The sequence below is a fragment of the Halyomorpha halys genome, unplaced genomic scaffold, assembly GCF_000696795.3.
Source record: "Halyomorpha halys isolate HHAL.00 unplaced genomic scaffold, Hhal_1.1 Scaffold168.1, whole genome shotgun sequence".
NCBI classification, from domain to species: Eukaryota; Metazoa; Arthropoda; class Insecta; order Hemiptera; family Pentatomidae; genus Halyomorpha; species Halyomorpha halys.
This window is the reverse complement of record NW_027111025.1, coordinates 1017494-1035961: the sequence shown is the minus strand read 5'-3', so window position 1 is coordinate 1035961 and position 18468 is coordinate 1017494. Positions and strand designations below refer to the sequence as shown.

General features: G+C 29.6%; 1 protein-coding gene across 3 annotated transcripts in view; it reads left to right on the top strand.

The window, feature by feature from the left end:
* Positions 1 to 18468, top strand: part of LOC106678915 (probable DNA double-strand break repair Rad50 ATPase) — a gene marked incomplete in the record, with an annotated part of 525008 nt that overhangs the window by 420806 nt on the left and 85734 nt on the right. For all 3 annotated transcript variants that reach the window (XM_067049131.1, XM_067049130.1, XM_067049132.1), the window contains 1 exon segment: positions 2698 to 2970. In XM_067049131.1, coding sequence (XP_066905232.1) covers positions 2698 to 2970 — 273 coding nt within the window.

The window sequence follows — 18468 nt, the reverse complement described above, 5'->3', positions numbered from 1 at the left end:
AAATATGAAATAATAAATATTTAAAAAAATTAACCCATTTTATTTTCCACTGTTGTTTCAATTTTTTTTTATTTTATAAAACAGTAGAATCTTTAACACAGATTAGGATAGATCACACAGTATACTTTCTTTATATTTCTAAAGTTCTTTTAAGAATCACTCTGGCGTAGTCATCTTTGGTACGGCCGTTATCCGCAGACGACGGAGTAAACAGTGGATTGATGCAGCCGACCGCAGAATACCGTTTGATAACCCCTTCAATGCCTCCATCATAGCAGTACTTTCTATCAAAACATTTCTCAGCCTAAGTTTTCTATAAATATACTATATCACAATGAGAGAAAATTTCGATATTTTAAATATTTAAATTAGGGCAGCTCATTAAATTCACGGCTCCAAAAAAGGAAGTTTAGAAAGCTTCTATTTTCTATACCATGTTAGATTTCGATAAATTATGAATTCTCTTCATTTTTTAAATACAGAAAAAACTAAAAATATTCAGTTTTTAAAGTTAAAGGTTCTATTGGATGAGTTTTCATCAGTTATTTGCTATATCTTCATGTTGCAGGATAATTAGAAGATTGTGCAAGAATATGCTATTAATATTAGTCATATGATCTTCACTCAAAACCATATTTATATCGTAGTGTATTATATACACGTTATTTATGATATTGATGATTGTTACGGCCAACATATCGTTTTAAAAACGAAAGATCGATTGTTTAACATATTAGCACAAGAGCCCAAGAGGAGAAAAAAGGCAGTTATCTCACCCCAATTTTTGATTACTTTAATGAAAAATATGTATAATTACTAGTCAAAATTGATGAGTCTGCCAAGTACAGGTAGGGAGATTAAAAAATGGCGGCTGTTTCAAAGCGTTAAAAAAAATAATTTTTCATTCGGAGCTCTATATCTTAAAAAGTAGGAACAACACAAGAAAACCTAAGAAAACGTCATTAAAAGAAGAGTGAATTTGCTAAAATATGAGCAATAATAGAGTTATTTACGTTAAATAGTTTTCGAGATATAGCTTTTTATAAAGCAACAATTCATAAAAATGTTGTATGGGACGTACTGAAAGATCAGTAGTTAGTGAATTTTTTTTAAAAAAATGATATCTCAAAAACCATTTGAGTAGTTTATGATGTTTATCTTCGTAGAAGTAATAGTTCGCATGAAATTTGCTTCAATTGTGAATAAACTAAATAAAACAAAAAAAAAAAAAGTACTAAAATACAATGCAAACCAATAAGCTTTGGCTTATAAACTCAAATATATTTAGCCATTATGTCTTTCTAGGTTATGGTTTTTAAACTGAACCAGCGATATTCCATCCCTTAGTGGTTATTGCAGAAAGCCTATAATCCAGAAAGGGATCATGTTCGAACACCACGTTACGGTAACCTTTGATTTAAAGAAGGTAGATCACGCGCATCGAAATAATAATAATGACAAAGTATTCCTCTGTCAAAGAATCAATATATCATCTTTGATGACTTAAGAAGACCAGAACCAACCGATGATGTTCCACTTCTTGTCGAGACCACGTTGTCCAATGTCGTGATCTAACCATTCTTTACGCTTAATCCATTTTATTGAAAGCTTCGGACCATCGCAAAATGAAAAAGAATAGCTACAATACTTATTAAAAAATCAGAATTTACTTTGTCTTAGTGAGATTTTAAAACACACTCTCATATATTTTCTCTCTAATTATATATTTTATTTTCTAATTATGATAACAATTCAATCTTGCCACACTCAATGGTAATGAGTATTAAACCTGTACACATGCAATAATTCTATTCTTATAAAGAAATAGAGTAAAAATAAATAATAATTATGATAAAAATAAAATAAAAGGATGAATATAAAACAAAATTATATGTGGTAGATCAATATTAAAATAAGTAAACGATTAGTGTTAAGGAAATTAAGGTAAATCAATTAAATAAAAAAGTAAACAGATTATCTTAAACTCAATAATACACATATACAATGTTTTCATTGTGAGCCCAGGGATCCTAAAAGCAATTCCCACCACCCCCATTGAATTGCAAGGCAGGACTCTGGAATCCCTGCTCTTCTCTCCCATTCAACATTTTTTTCTTTTAAAATTTTTATATACTACTTGTTAAGTCTAAACAATAGTAAATAAATATTCAAGAGTAGTACTGGATTGAAGTATTGTTAAAGGACTACAAAGGAAAAACTGAAAGTAAGTTCCGAAACGCTATTTGAGACCAGGTCTTATCAATTTAGATTAATTTCAAAGTTATAGAACTAAAATAAAATCAATTATTCCTTCTGCGTTCTTTTTCTATTAATTTATACCGACTATATTGTTTTATACCAATTTAAATATCAAAAAATTTAAATCTGTACCATCGGTTGGGTGGACCCCGGAAAGCTCCTGAACACACAGGGCTGACTCACGGCTATAGTGAAACAGAAAATAATTATCTGCTACAACCGGGATTCCAATATTATTTTGCATTTTTACTGTTTTAGTCTTCTTCGATTATAATTTTATGCATAGAAAAAACATTAAGATGACAGAATGAAGTAAATGATTCTTTGAAATCATAGTTGTAGTTAATTTTCTGAAATTATTAATATATTATATTTCCTTTTTGTTTTAATCAATTTCTCTATGATTTTACATTTATATAACTAATTTGATGCCGACAGGTGGTGGGCCTGGAGACACTGTATGGCGTACTGATGGAGGAGCACCTCGGCCTCCAGCTCTGCCTCCAGGAGACTACGAGGAGGCTTCGGAACGAGGAGCGGCGTTCAAAGGAACTGGAAGAAAAGAGGAACCCGATCAACGTGGCCCTGGCCGAAAGGATCGGGCAGCTGGAGTCTGAGGCGGAGGACCTGAGGAGGACTGTCTCCGAACTGAGGGAGGAGAACGACCACCTCGAGTTCAGGCTCTTGGAGATGGATGAGCTACCTATAAAGGTGAGTCATTACTATAAATTATAAGCTTGTAATAAAGTCCATTAATATTAATATTAATTAACAAATAAATATGTAAATACTAAACTAAGTGTAATAAAAATATAAGATCTCATTGTGTTTAATGCATTAGGCCCGTTTTGGAATCTATCATAAACTGTTGGAGATTCTTAGGATATCAAACTGCACTTCATGCAGGGATTTAGAAAAAAGGAAGGAACATTCCTTAATAAATTAACATCCTTTTAATGAAATATTCTCAAAACTTTGAAAAAAAAAAAAACCTGTTTGCCTAAAATCAGATCTAGTTAACTAATTCAACTTGCAGCGTTGTGAAAACAATTATTAAATTTGCAAGAGTAAGTAATACAGACTATTAAGTCATAATGTTACGTACAGGCTTTATCTTTTAGAATAGTGGTAACCAAATTATCCCTAAGTGGTGACCCCAAGCGTATGGTGCGGTAAGCGAATCCCATTTTCTCAAAATATTACAAAAAATAATACAATATGAAATGAAAATAGTAAATGTAAAGTATATTCCTGCTTCTACTTTGCAAAGTTTTTTTATTTTTATTTTCTTACATACACACCACTCCAATATTAGCGTGCAATTTGTTATCCTGGTAATTCAAGAATCCCTGCATGAAGAGCAGATTGATATCCTAAGAATCTCCAACAGTTTATGATAGATTCCAAAACAGACCTAATCCATTAAACACGGAAAGGATATATTTTCAGTCACTAAAGATGGAAAAGATAAAATATTGCTTTATTAATTTTATTTTCAGGAAAAACACCCTTTTTATTACTTTTTTATTGATATCACATGCGAACAACGTTTCGGTAATTACTATTTTAACCTATAAAAAACAGTTTTGTATTCAAATTTGAATTATTTAGTGTTTTGTATTTATCACTAATAATGGGTATGGTTTATTTTTCAAATAAACACAATAAAAAATTTTTTAGAGGAATTTTTTTTTTTTTGATTCGATTTTGTCAGACTATTCCAATAAGTGTAAGAGCTATCTGATATTGAAGACTTTTAATTGGACATTAGTGAGCCGGGTTTAATCAAAATCGTCAGAGTAAATGTAAAAAAATGTAAAAGATCTAATCTATAAGGTGGCACTTTCGGTTAGTCGATATTTTTGATAATATAGGTTGCTGTCACACCCCAGAATATATACTCGCCTTTACAATGTAATTTCAGCTTCGTGCGACTTTTCGCTAGCTATGCTGTTTATATATATATACATATACACCTACCAATTTTTTAGACTTAGGGTACCTCAAAATGTGCTTTCCGTCGGAAAAAAATAAAAGGATTCGAAATTTTGCACGATCGCAAAACTTTCCTTTACTATCTATTCCAAATACATATAAGTGAAAGTAAAAATGTGCAATAACTCTAAATTGGTTTAAAAAAAAAAAGAACATATGATCACTTTACCTCCGAAGTGCAGATATATACTTTTAGTTTTTTGTAATTTTAATAAGTTATTTAAACAACTCTTGCAATCCCGGACTACTAAGAAGGAGAAAGATGGCCTTCATCTGATCAAGCCCCTGACTTTCAAAATGAACTCACACTCTCCCAATCATGTTTATGTGGAAGCCATTTACTTTCTTCTCTCCTTCAAACCGTCACTTCATATTCATGGCATGACCGACGGGAGAATTTAAATATCTTACCGAGCTGTTTCAGGTTTTGATGGCCCTCCGATTATATCGGCTTCGTTTGTAATTCTTTTTACATTTGCGATGATATCAGCAGAAGGAAGGTTCTACTTTAGCTATTCTTCATTCACGTTACTGTTCTCTCCTCAAGGGCTAAACGTGTTGTTATTTGGTTCGATTCGATCAAAAGTCTTTGGCAATAGTCTTCAACAAAACACTGTTACCTCAATTTTAATTACAAAAATAATAGAGATAATAATTAGAATTATATTTATTAGAGAATACCATAGATCTGGGGGAGGCCCTGTCGCGGTGACGGGATGTAGCCCCATATATAGATAGATAGAAAATAACTTGAACCAGTTGTCATAATTATAATAATAACTACAAGAGTTAATTTCCATAGATTTACTATATTTATTATATATAGTATATATATATATTTATTAAAAAATTAAATCTGTACCGATATAACTCATGTTCTAGTAACGATATTTCTTACCTTATAAGGAAGTACCGTTTCTAGACCAACGGTTTTGCTAGGAGGAGATGGTCTGAATAACGCTCGAGCGTCAGATTGCTAAAAATAACAGATTTTCTATTGGAAAAAGGTAATAATTGTTTTAAATTTGTGAAAATTCAAAACGGTCATTCAACTTTTAGAAGTATCTCAAAGATGGCAAAACCCAAGAGATAAATTAATTGCAATTTTAGGTTTAGTGTAAGTTAGAAAAAAAGATACTGAGTCCTATCGTTTAATTATTGATTAGCAAAAAGAAAAACTTAACAGAAATAATTAAATAATGTTTTAAAGCCCTCCCTAATACACAAAATGCAGTAAAAAGAGATTTTACAGACAAATTGTCTGAAAGAGGTGAAGAGCTATGGAAAATCTTTTTTAAAGTTTAAATAAAAAAAAAACCATGGGTTGTATTTTTTTCAAAATTTTAAGAACATTTAATTAAAAGGGTGTTAATTAATTAATAAAGAAACTGTTCCTTTCAAAAATGTTCGATTTTGAAACTTCATATCATAAATAATATAATTTTGAAAAGTTCCTGATAAATTGTATTTATTGTTTACCTATATTGGCAATTATTTAAAACATTAGGATTCCTTTGAAAGCCTTTAATTAGTTCAAATAATTATATAATATAAAATATTGCAGAGATATTTTGAATATTATAATCAACTGATAAGAAAACAATTTAGTTTTTATCCCTTCCCTGCAGTAGATATACTAGTACGCAACACTGAACTGTATTGCGGGCTAGTAGAACTTTTAAAGTACGGCATTCAACTATTCTTTTTCACCTTTATGCAGAGCCTATCCACATCAAATCACCCTATGAGAGAAGTTAATAAGATTTATTTTTCATCCTTAACCTATGATGAGAGTTAAAAATTGGTAATCATTAATTTTCTAAATAAATAAATTAATGTTCAGTTTTTTCATGAACACCTCACGAAGTTCTTTGTGTTAAACTCCGTCGATTGCTAGTCTTTAAAAATATTTTATTCAAATATTAATGAGTAGTAAAACTGTACATCAATTGTAAATTAACAGTAAATATGAGTGTTTTAAAATTAAAAGTACAAATGTCAAAGATAAAAAGAAGAATCATTTTCACTTTTTTTTACGTATAGAATACTGCATTTCTGAAAGGTTAAGGACTTGGAGTATTATAATAAGTATAGTATGAGCACTATATCTAGAAAATAAGATGAGATGAATGAAGATGAATCTTTAATTCTTAAAAAAGAAGAATTTAATTTTGAATACATTAATATTTACATTGTTTACCTTGATTACCTTATTTGTTTATTTCCGATTGAGTATAGCTCTGAGCAGAAAAGGTTTATTTTTACTGTTTAAAAAGTTTTTATTTAAACTATGTATCACAAAGGCTAAGAATCTACAGAGTTTAATAAAAAACGTCTGTGAAATGCAAAATAGGCTGATACTTCAAAGAATGTTCCCAAAAAAAATTACCATTTGGACAAAAATAATTTATTAATATTTTTTTTCCAATTATCTGAATATAACACTTACGAAAGTAAAAAAAATTAATTTTATCATACAACGTTGGTTGATTTGATGTGAATTTGAACCTGGAGGAAAGAGTGGAAAGAATATCTGAACTCCGTGACCATAAAGTTCTACTATCCCGCAATACAGTACAGTGTTGCGTATTAGCACATCTTAAGGAGAGATGAAATTGAACTTTAACTCTCTTTATCTAGTAATTATAATGGCTTAGGATCTTTATCTCTATTTTATATTTAACAATACAATTTGGTGGTATTTATATTTTTTTAAATAGTGACCTGGAAATGTATCTACTTAAATAATTTAAGTATTTTTTAGCATACAAATTGCTAATGAAAGTCAACTTAAACTTTTATTTATAGCATTTACTCCGATTTTTATTCCTTTTGATTTCACAAGTTCGAATATTTTATAGTAATTTATTAAATTAATGTTATTTTATGTAAAAAGTATTAAACATTACAAATATATAAAAAATTATATTCTGAAAACAATACATATACAAAATAAGGATATTAAGCTAGATTATCAATTGATATATGATAAAATAATTCTTACTGGAATTTTATTTTCTTAATATTAAATAATTATTGTATAGTATATAGACGTATAATGTAATTATTCTATCTTAATCCATTTGCAATGCTTGTACACATACATATAATGCAAATTAACAAATACTCTCAATAATGTAAATACATTATAATGCTTTTAGTCCGGTGGTAGTCATTTAAATCTAAACAGTGATATGATCAAATGAAGTCATGAATTTATGGTGCATTGCAGTATTTCCACCCAGATTGCACCAATGAATTACATTTAGGTATGATGTTTTATGAAAATGAGATATTATTAATAACTCCTTCATTATTTTAGAAGTAATAATTTAGCAATCAGATGAAAAAAATAAGATAGATGAAAGGATGAAAGTGTTTGGAGCAACTGTGTTTGTATTATTTTGGAGACCTGTAACAGCCAAATTCACAGTAATTTACTTCCCCTTTTTTGTCTTTTACCCAGCCCTGCTTTAAGCGTCTTACATAAAATTACAAAATGTAGCTCTGCGTTGTACAAATTAAAGCAGATTGTAAACTTTGTAAAGTTTAATTGAAGTAATAAAAAAAATATTAAATTACTATAAAAATTAAAATAACTATAATGACTATAAGGGAAAAATATAAATATATCATAAATAATGCTTGTAATTCATTCATAATTAGAAAATATTTAATTTTATATCCTCTGTAATCCACTCATAACTATAGAATATGTTTTATTCCAAAAAATTATTTTAAATATTGTTATTAAAGTTATACTGCAGGATTAAGTCGTATTTTTTACCTATATTGGCAAATGATTTAGAACATTAATATTCATTGGAATGCCTAATTTTAATTAGTTCAAATAATTCCATAATATTAAATTTTATTATAGAATACCATAGAGATATTCTGTAATCTTAGACATTTTAATCAACAAATAAAAGAGCAAGTTTCAAGTTGAAGTTTCAAATCCCTTCTCTTCGGAGATATACTAGTATACAACACTGGACTGTGTTGCGGGATAGTCGAACTTTCTATTAACGGCATTCAACTAAACTTTTTCACTTTCCTGCTGAGCCAACTCCTATCAGATCAACCAATTAGTGTTGTTAATTTTTTTTTACCTATGATTGAGCAATAGTACTCGTATGATTTTGGAGACCCGTATTATCCAAACTTCACAATAATTTATCCCCTCTCTACCTGAGACCTCCTACCCCTAAGCTTCTTACCCAAAAATTTAAAATGTGTGTGGGTTATATAAAAAAAACTTTGAGTTATTAATTGTGTTATAACATATTATATAATTTATACTGATTTATTATTATAATAACAAGCTCAAATTATCTTTACTTCAAAATAGTTTGGAACCCTCAGAGGCTCCTATTCTATTGAATTCAAATGTACCAAGGCAGAAAGAAAAGACTACTAATACTAAATGTATAAAAAATTATTGAAATATTAAATAAAAATAAAATTTGTGCATCCAACTTCTTTGATTTAAATATTTCTTTTTTTTAACCTTTGATTCCCTGAAAATGAGATAATAAAGAGACTGTAAATCATTCCCTATCTTAATTAATTAATTTCAAATTGGGAAATTGATGACTGTTTTAAAAAAAAATTAAGTATACTCTGAAAAATCTTCAATGCGAATCTTGACTTTATAACCTGCTATTTTATCCTTTTGAGAGTTTAAATAAAAAATAGAAAATGAAGACTCCTTTCCTATGAAAGCTTTATAATCTTCGAAGAATTTCCAATTATTACGTTTTGTTCCTTTAACTGTTATTGGTATTATTCGAGAATGAGAGCTTTCTCATTTGGGGTTAGGGACGGCCACAAAGTTTTACTGACATATATGGCCTTGTTCCAAATGACTGTCTACTTTCTAGCTTTCGTTTAGGTATCCGTTGAGGTTTTCTTTTCCGCCGATCGTATACTGCCAGCGATATTCCTAACTGCAATATGACGAAGCTCAGCGTTTAGGGGAAGGATAAGGTCTTGTTTTTCTCATAAAAAGAAGTGTATTCCTTGGAAAAGTGTTTGTTATGAGTAGGGATAGGATTTTTATGTTTTCACATATTTTTACCTGACCATGATATCTGCGATTCCTTACTAACTAAAGATATTTCAAGACATTTCTGGCCAAAAGAAGCCATTTTTATTTCACATAGTTTTAAATATTTGGCCTTTTTTACATATTTTCTGAAATTATTTGTTCAAGTGTAAATACATTTTTCGCAGCAACTACGTAAAATTCAAAAGAACGCAAGAAACTTAAAGGTGAAATTTATCGTTTATCATGAATAGTGCGTAAAAATTCTATATCTTCATCTTTGAACACAAATTAAAAGCAGTAGCAATAATAAATTTTCACACAGAATTACATCCAGAATTCCTCAGAAACAATTAAAAAAGAGGAAATGTCTTATTCCAGTAGCATTTTCCTAGAATTTGTTTGTTTACTCCTCAACCCATTTCTCTGTTCCCCCTTCCCATGGTCCTTTCTCATCTTAGTCTTGTTTCACTCCCTAGTTTAATTACAATTATTAATTAATGTCTTGTTATTGAACAGCTATGCTTTTCTCTAAGTACATTTTTTGTACATATTTTAACATAATTTCTTTAAAATATTATTATATATATTATATATAATAAATACATATTTATGTAACTTTTTTCAAGTTATAAAATTACTAATTAATTAATAATTTATATTTTTGAATAAATATTTGACAAATTATTAGCACATATTTATGTATATATTTCATATTTTTTAGCACATAAAAATCCTATCCCTAGTTATGAGTATTGCTTTATATGCTGCAAAGGTTAAATAAAAGAAGGGAAAATCTTATTTTGTAATATTTAACCCCAAGGAGGATATGGTCACAATGACTACGTCGAGTCACGGACATTCGTTACTGGTCCCCGGCGGAAAAAATTCAGTTATTTCATCCCAACTTTGTATTATTTTAACGAAAACTACATATAAGTCTAAATTGATCAGTCATCCAAGAATTGTTAAGGGGAATACAAAATGGCGGCTGTTTTAAAACGTTAAAAAAATAATTTTTTCATACGGAACTCCCTATCTTTAAAACTACCAACAATACTAGAAAACCTAATATTAGACCTAGTAAATCTATATACGCTCAATAGTCAAATAACATTTGAAGAAATATATACTGAAAAATCGTGGGATGAATGAATTTCGTTTGTGAATGAATGAATATCGTAAATGAATTTATTGTGGGAAAACTTTATCTCATGAACCATGAGACATACAGATGTCTATTGGCAATAAAATTAAAGCTAATACTTAAAACTAAAATTATAACTTAGTTCATCTGTATGTTTCATGTTTCCTGGGATTTCCCAAAATAAATTCACAAACTACTAACTTTTCAGTACATTTTTATGAAATGTAAAACTGTGTCGTTTTAACTATTCTACGCTCTTTATATATAATCTTTTCATATTCTTGAGACTGGTATTTATTGCTTAAATAAATCAATTAGTATCCAGGTTGTCTCAACATTCTATATTATTTCATTAAAAGTCCAACGTTTCGACCGATTCGGCCATCCTCAAGGGCAATCTAAGAACTAACAACTTTTATTATTCATTCATTTGTAACAATTTTAACAACATTATTATTAATAATTTAACATTCCTTAAATATAAAGTTCCAAATATTTAAAAACTTTTTACACGCTGTTCTGCTTAGATCATTAATAACAAGCCACATCACCTTATGAAACAATAAATTAGTAGAGAATCATATTAATTATTAATAAGCTTACCTAAGCTTATGTCTAATTATTTTTTTATACTTTTAAATTTAGATTAACTTACCACTATCAATTTCTTATCAACTAACTTTTTTTAACCTTCCATACACTCAGGCTAGCCTTTTATTTGATTTATTTCAAGTTGCAAATTGGTCTAAATTTTCATTTCTTTTATTATTAAAATTATAAATAGTAACATAAAATGTACCCTCTATTAATATTGACTAGCAATTATTCATAGTTTTCATTAAAGTAATCAAACATTGAGGCGGAATAACTGACTGTTTTCTCCTCTTGGGCTCTTGTACTATGTACTTTTTTGTTGAATTTCATACAAAAAAATCAGTTTATTTTCAGGAAAAGTTTGTTATGCGCGTTTCTTTGTCATCAAACGTTAAATAAGTAAGGTGGCAATGTTATGTGGAAATATTTAACCCAGAGGTAGGCCAATCGCAAATATTAACCAGGCTACGATGATGATGACTTGGAGTGACGAACCACGCCTCAGCAATGCAACCACTCAGGTTGCTAATGGCGAGCAGGGAAAGTGACCATACAACCAGCATTGGACCAATTACTTCCCACGCCAACGACAGCCATTAACAAGTCAAGTCCTTGCACTGCGAGATGGAAATGGGAGTTCTAACCGTGTTTCAACCACTTTCATTATTCATATGACCATCTCTTACCTTTTGGTGAAGTGTGGTTAAACCTGCCTACGAACATTACACTATGAACTATATTCCTTTTAGTTCACGGTTCTAAAGCTATAGTTTTTTTTTTGTAATGTATTCCCGCCAGTTAAATTTGTTGAAACAAAAAGTTAGGCGCAATTTCATGGTTTTTATTATTTATTTATGCTTTGAGGAGCTTATGACGTCCAGTATCATTTTTTAATTTAATTATTTGACATTTACAACTGTATTTACACAATAATACATCTAGTAAATTTTATGAGGTGTAGATAATTGACCGTAGATTAATGATTGGAGAAGTTTGTCGGGGGTGCGGTCAGCAAAGAACAACATAAATAAGCAAAACCATATTTATTTATTTTATGCCGACGTTTCGACGGTGTCATCAGGGGTTATGGCGTAGAAGGTAGGCCTAAAACTGTTCTAGATTTAAAACGAGTTGCAGGCCTACCTTCCACGCCATAACCCCTGATGAAGACCTGAAATGTTGTTCTTTGCTGACTTCTCCAATTAGTAAATTTTATGTAAGATCATAATGCCATGATACTGACTTGTAGAGAAACTACCCACTGGTAGAACACTAACAACATTTTAGATTAAGTTTCAAGGCCATCTTCTTTTCAAGCACCATGTAGAATTTTCAGAAATGGAAGAGGAAGCAAGATTAGGAACTAGGGTTTGGGTGGTTAGGGATTTTATAATGGAAGGATTGATTTCTGGTTCGGGCCAGATCGGTTACATATGGAACATTAAGGTCTTTGTAGATGATTTTATTTGTGACAAAGTAAGGAGCATTGAGGATTTTGAGTTGTAAGAAAGCTTAGACCGTTTGTCTAGTAAGTGCAATAATAATTGGAATAGACGTGCAGTTCCCTGTATTTTCAGTCGTGTGAGGATTCCAAATTAGTCGTTTGCCTATATGTAGTCCAAGGTTGCGAATCTGTTTTACAGGGCTAAGAGCAACATTATTAAAGTATACTGTAGGGCAGTCGGCAGGCTTACGAGGTAGAATATAGGTGATTTCATGGGATTTATTTTAATCTTCGACACCATTCCAATTTCGACACCATTTTCAAGGGTTGTGGTACGGGATTGGAGAGTTTGAGATCCAATTAAAGGGTTAACTGTATACTAATAGAAAAAAATAGTACATAATTATAGTCAGTATCTTATTAGCTCATATAAATCGGAATAATCAATTCTTAAAATAAAATACGAATATATTTCATTTACATTCTATTTGACTATTGATAGAAAACATAAGATTATTGGTTCTGTATAAGGGTAAATAGTTTAGACTGAAAGCGTAGATTCCTGTCGTATAAAGTTAGTATTATGAGGTTATTTGGGAGACAATTCCCATCTACATGTGGTAGATACCTGATTGCCAAACGTAGATAATTGATAGTATTAGCAACTATCAAGTGATTGATAGTAATGTCATAATAAAATGTGTAATTTATACGATAGTGGATGTGAAAGGTGTCACTATCTTCGTGGAACTTGGACTTTAACTCTGACCTCTTGCCCTAAACTTACTATCTTTCACAGACTCCAGTTGCCGTAATACTTCCCCATTCTTCGTGCATGTACTCCTGGGGTCGACTCACGTTCCGCGACTATATTTGCGGTACTCCATTGACAGCCTCCTTCCGTGTACCCTTTGTTCTAATTTTTTAGCGAGGAGCGTGGTTTCCATTCTGAATGGTCTCTCGACGGCCATGAAACTTCCGCGATGGTAGCGGAGATTGCTGCATTCAGAATGAGTCTTTTCATTGTTCGGTTCTTCATTGTTGTTGGCCTTACGCAGTTCTGCATTCTGTCTATAGTTCGGATCGAGACGGATTGAGCCTAGTTCTATTGCTACATTTTCCTTTCAGGTTATTACTATTATTTATAATACCGATATAACTTACATTTTATGGTAAATTCTATATATGTTTACAAGAAAGATAATTAAATATTTATAAAAAAAAAATCATCTAAATTGGACAATCTATAAAAATATAGCGTTTTAGACCTTGAACCCATAGTTATTTCAAGTATGTCTGAAAACGGTTAAATAATTGCTTTGTACGATACATCTTTGGGGTCCCCAGGGACGCCTCTGTCACCCGATTTTATGAAGAGTTGAAGTGGCTTTACCCCTCCTTCCGTCGTAAATATTTCCTTGCTTCCTTTCTCTACCAAGCTATCCGATCCCTCCATCCATCGTACATCTCAGATATCCTTCAATTTAAATCCTCAGTGCATTTCCGCAAAACCCGCTCATGGACTTCAGACTTATATGTAACTGCCCATCGAACCGCAGCCTTTGGTAGATCTTTCCTCATCCATTCCTCTTCCCTATGGAATTCTATTCCCTCCTTTATTTGTAATTCTAATACCCTTCCAATTTTCAAATCCCGTATCTTCGACTACGTTCTGTCCACCCACTTTCGGAAGAATAACAATTAAAAGTTTCAAAAAAGCTTTATATATTTTCTGTATTTCATGTCGTAGATCTTCATTTACAATTGTAAATATGTACACTAGCAGAAATTATATCTTTTCATTTATTACTTTTTAGTTTAATTGTATTTGATTTTTTATCATTTTTTTTTCTTTTTATTTACTATCAGAAGTCATCTTATGTTTTATGATATGACAAGTGGTTTTATTTTATTTGTTTTATCATTATCTTATATATTCTGTTAATTATGGTTTTCATTTGTATATTTTTAAATTTATTGTATTATTTTATTTTATGATATCTTGTAATTTCATCTATATTTTGTAATTTACTCCGAGGCTCTAAAGCCTAATTTTAACGCCTGTAAATTATTCTAGAGGGATCAATCCTAGAATAAATAAAGATTATTATTATTATGTACAACGTATATCATAAAAAAACATCCATTTGGTATCAACACTTTTTTATTATCTTATCACTCCAACGTTTCGGCCACTCCCGCCATTTTCAAGGATCTTATAATACTATCTCAGACAAAATTTGTAATTAATATAATTTCAGGCCATTTTGCCTGAATCAAATTATTGATCATTAGTTAATTTTTTTTAAACTTCTTAAATTATGAATACACAATGCAATTTATAAATTAATCTTCATCAGATACCAGTTACAATTATTACATTTCCTAGTTTACAATTTCTATTCCAATTACTCATTTTATCAATCTACACTGAGTAAACTATATGGTAGATTACAACTTACTGTGAGTTTTTTAAAATTACTAAATAAATCTGTCTGAAACAAAAATTTTTATGTAACATTGTAGTTTAATATAGATTACTATTTAAATAAGTATATACTATCTACTAAAGTACTTTGTAACTATTGTGGCAGAAGACTTTATAACCATAAAGAACTCACCATTCATATTTCGATGTATTTTATGTATTCAGTTTGCAATGCATGTTCGATATACACTATTTAAATCATGTGTCTCCTTCAAAGGATCTCCGGACTAATCGATTTGGTAAACACATACTCTATATACTGCGGCCTTGAGTGCTCTCAGGAAAGCAGTTGTTATTGTTTATATAATGAATTCTCATGAAGGAAAACCAGAATTTATTGGGCTAATTGTATACTGTGACTCACTTTCTATTTCAGATATCGCTCTCCTGCCGTTGGCAAATCTTAAGGATTATTTATTCCATTTTGAGTAACTGTGAAGGACGATGAATATCTGCTATCATCTAATGAAAATTTATGCATTGAGTCAAAATTGAAATTTACAAAACAAATTCAAATTGACAAACTATATTTATTGTTTAAATAAATCAATTTATTTAACTATATTTATATTTAATAAATTTCAATTTTTTACTCAATAAATGAAATTTACTAAATTTCAATTCATATGACTTACAAACGGTTTCACAACACATTCCATGGACATTTCAATAAATTTATATGATAGACAATACATGACCTCCTTGACGTAGCTCGGCGTAGGATGCGAGACCTCCTAGTGTGATAAAATAGTTTACTTAACGTCAGGAAGATACTCCATTGTGGACTGTCTCTTTCATGACAATACATACTATGCCTGAATAGTACATTTGCTTATTTTAAACTAGATTTATAGGTGAAAATAAAAATTTGTAAAGATTATTAAGTCTCAACACTCTTTATTAATTCTTTCACAGTCCAACGTTTCGGCCAATTTGGCCATCTTTAAGGACAACCTAACAATTAACAGCTTTTATTATACATTTATTTGTAACACTTTTAGCAACAGCAATGTTATTAATGATTTAACTTACCTTAAGTATAAATTTATACCTCAGATCCAAACATTGAAAAACGTTTTGCAGGCTATTCAGATCATTAATTACAAGTCAAATCACCCTATGAAACAATAAATTAATAAGGAATCATAATAATTATTAATAACCTTGCCTAAACTTATATCTAGTTACCTATTTTGTCACAATTTCATTAATTTCTTATATTTTTATAATATTATAACTTAACATTATCTTATCAACAAACAATTTGAACCTTCGAAATACTTATGCCAGGCTTATCATTGATTAATTTCAAATTGTATTTTGGTCTAAATGTTTATTTATTTTATCGTTAAAATTCATATTAAAGTTAATTGTAAATAGTAATGTACAATTTACCCATATTTTTACTTGATAAACTCGATTGTTGAAAAACTTGATTTTGCTTAAATCTCACCATAGTGTTGGTTCAAATTCCTTGTGTCTGTTTTAAAATTCACTATATAAATAGACTCAAATATTTTTCTTATGAACGTATTATTTTTCTTTATGTAAAATTATTGTGTTATCTAACTCGAATTTGAGTTGATTTTTAGTTGCGTTCTGCTCTAGTGCTGTTTTTATTTCCAGACCTGGATACCAATTCATTTATTTAAACAATAAATATCAGTCTCGAGAATTTGAAAAGATTATACACGACACTGTTTTGCATTCCATAAAAAATGCACTGAAAAGGCAGTTGGTTAATTTATTGTAGAAAATCTTTATCTCAAGAACCATGAGACATATAGATGCCCATTAAGTTTTAAGTATTAGCTTTAAGTTTACTGCTTATAGACATCTGTACGTCTCATGGTTCTTGAGATAAAGTTTTCCCACAGCAAACTCATCTACGATATTCATTCAGTGAAATTCGTGTCAGAAAAATATAAAACTTCCATACCATATAATTTTTTCGTGAAATTACTTTTTATTCTGTTTAATCAGATTTCCCAAAAAAATAGAAAAGTTTTTTGTCTGTATATTTCTGGATTACCAAAGATTAATTCTTTTTTATTTTATTTGTTCGTAGGAAGTTGAAGCAATAGTGTGAGAAAGGAAGTCATTTTTTTAAAAAACGCTTATATAATCACAGACTTTTTGGGTGTTAGATTCAGCTTTCTACAGAGCTCTTTGTGTGAACAGTTGTACAATCCTATAAATAGTAGATAGGACTTAGCTTGGCTAAGCACGGCTTAGAATGCTTAGGATTATTTCGTCAGCGGTTTATTCCTGCTAGTAACAGTGGTTGCTTCATAGACGTTTTCTTTTATCTCTTCATGTTTAAATATAAAGCATTATCCCGTGATGAATCCGCAATAACACAGAAACGTGTACTACAGTATTCATTCAATTTATTTATTTATTTATCATATATTTTTTGTAATAAAGTTTTTTATATTTTAAGATCATCAGAAACGGCTATGAATATGTTTTAAATACTCGTATTACATTGAACATAATGATTTCTGGGAAATTAAACTACCCTTAAAACTTCAACCATTCTTTAATAAATATATATATTTTTTGCATAATATTTATTGAAGGGAATTAATACAATCTGTCAAAAAGTAAGAGCATTATGTATTAGTGTTCAAATATTCATTCATACAATATATACAGAAATAGAAGAGCAAAAGAAAAAAAAATGGAGGAAAGAAATGTAAATTATCACCACAGTACTTACTGAATTAAAAGAAAAAATTAAATCTAAAATAATAATAATAAAGGAATTATAAATAAAATAAAATACTATCATGATTCGTATAAATAAAAATATGAAAATTATTATAAAATAAAACTGATCAAATAATATATGTACAAGACAAAGAAAATTAAATTTCCTTTAATTATTAATATGATGACGTTTCGGACCCATGTCTATTTTCAAATCAGTCTCGTGTGTTTGAGCACTCGTCGTTTTCCTATTATTTATTTATATTTTTTCGACAATTAGGACAACTAGGATAATCCAAAATGAATATCCAGAAGATCCAAAATCACAAAAAAATATTTTGTAATTAAAATTATATTATTTGAATACATGTAGTAATAAAATTTAAATACTAAATAAGTGACCAGCGTACTAACTCGAGAAATTGATTTTAAAATGGTCATGAGACTGAAAAATCAAATTAATAATTAAAGTGTGGTTGAAATTTTAAGGGTTGTTTAATTTCCCGAAAATGAATATATATAAGACCTGTATACCCTTAGAAAAAAGTATTTTTGAACTCGTATTACCATTACATTCTAAATTAGTTATGAAAATTTTTTTTTTTTTAATTATTTATTTATTGTAATTTACAACTGCACAAAATAATACAATAAGTAAATATGTAGTATGTTTCATATACACTTGAAAATTTTGGGAAGGAACCACCCATTGGTGGTACTTCAAACATTAATTTAAACTAGAAGGTCTCGTGGCCATCTTCTTTTCAGACGCCTCGGAGGAT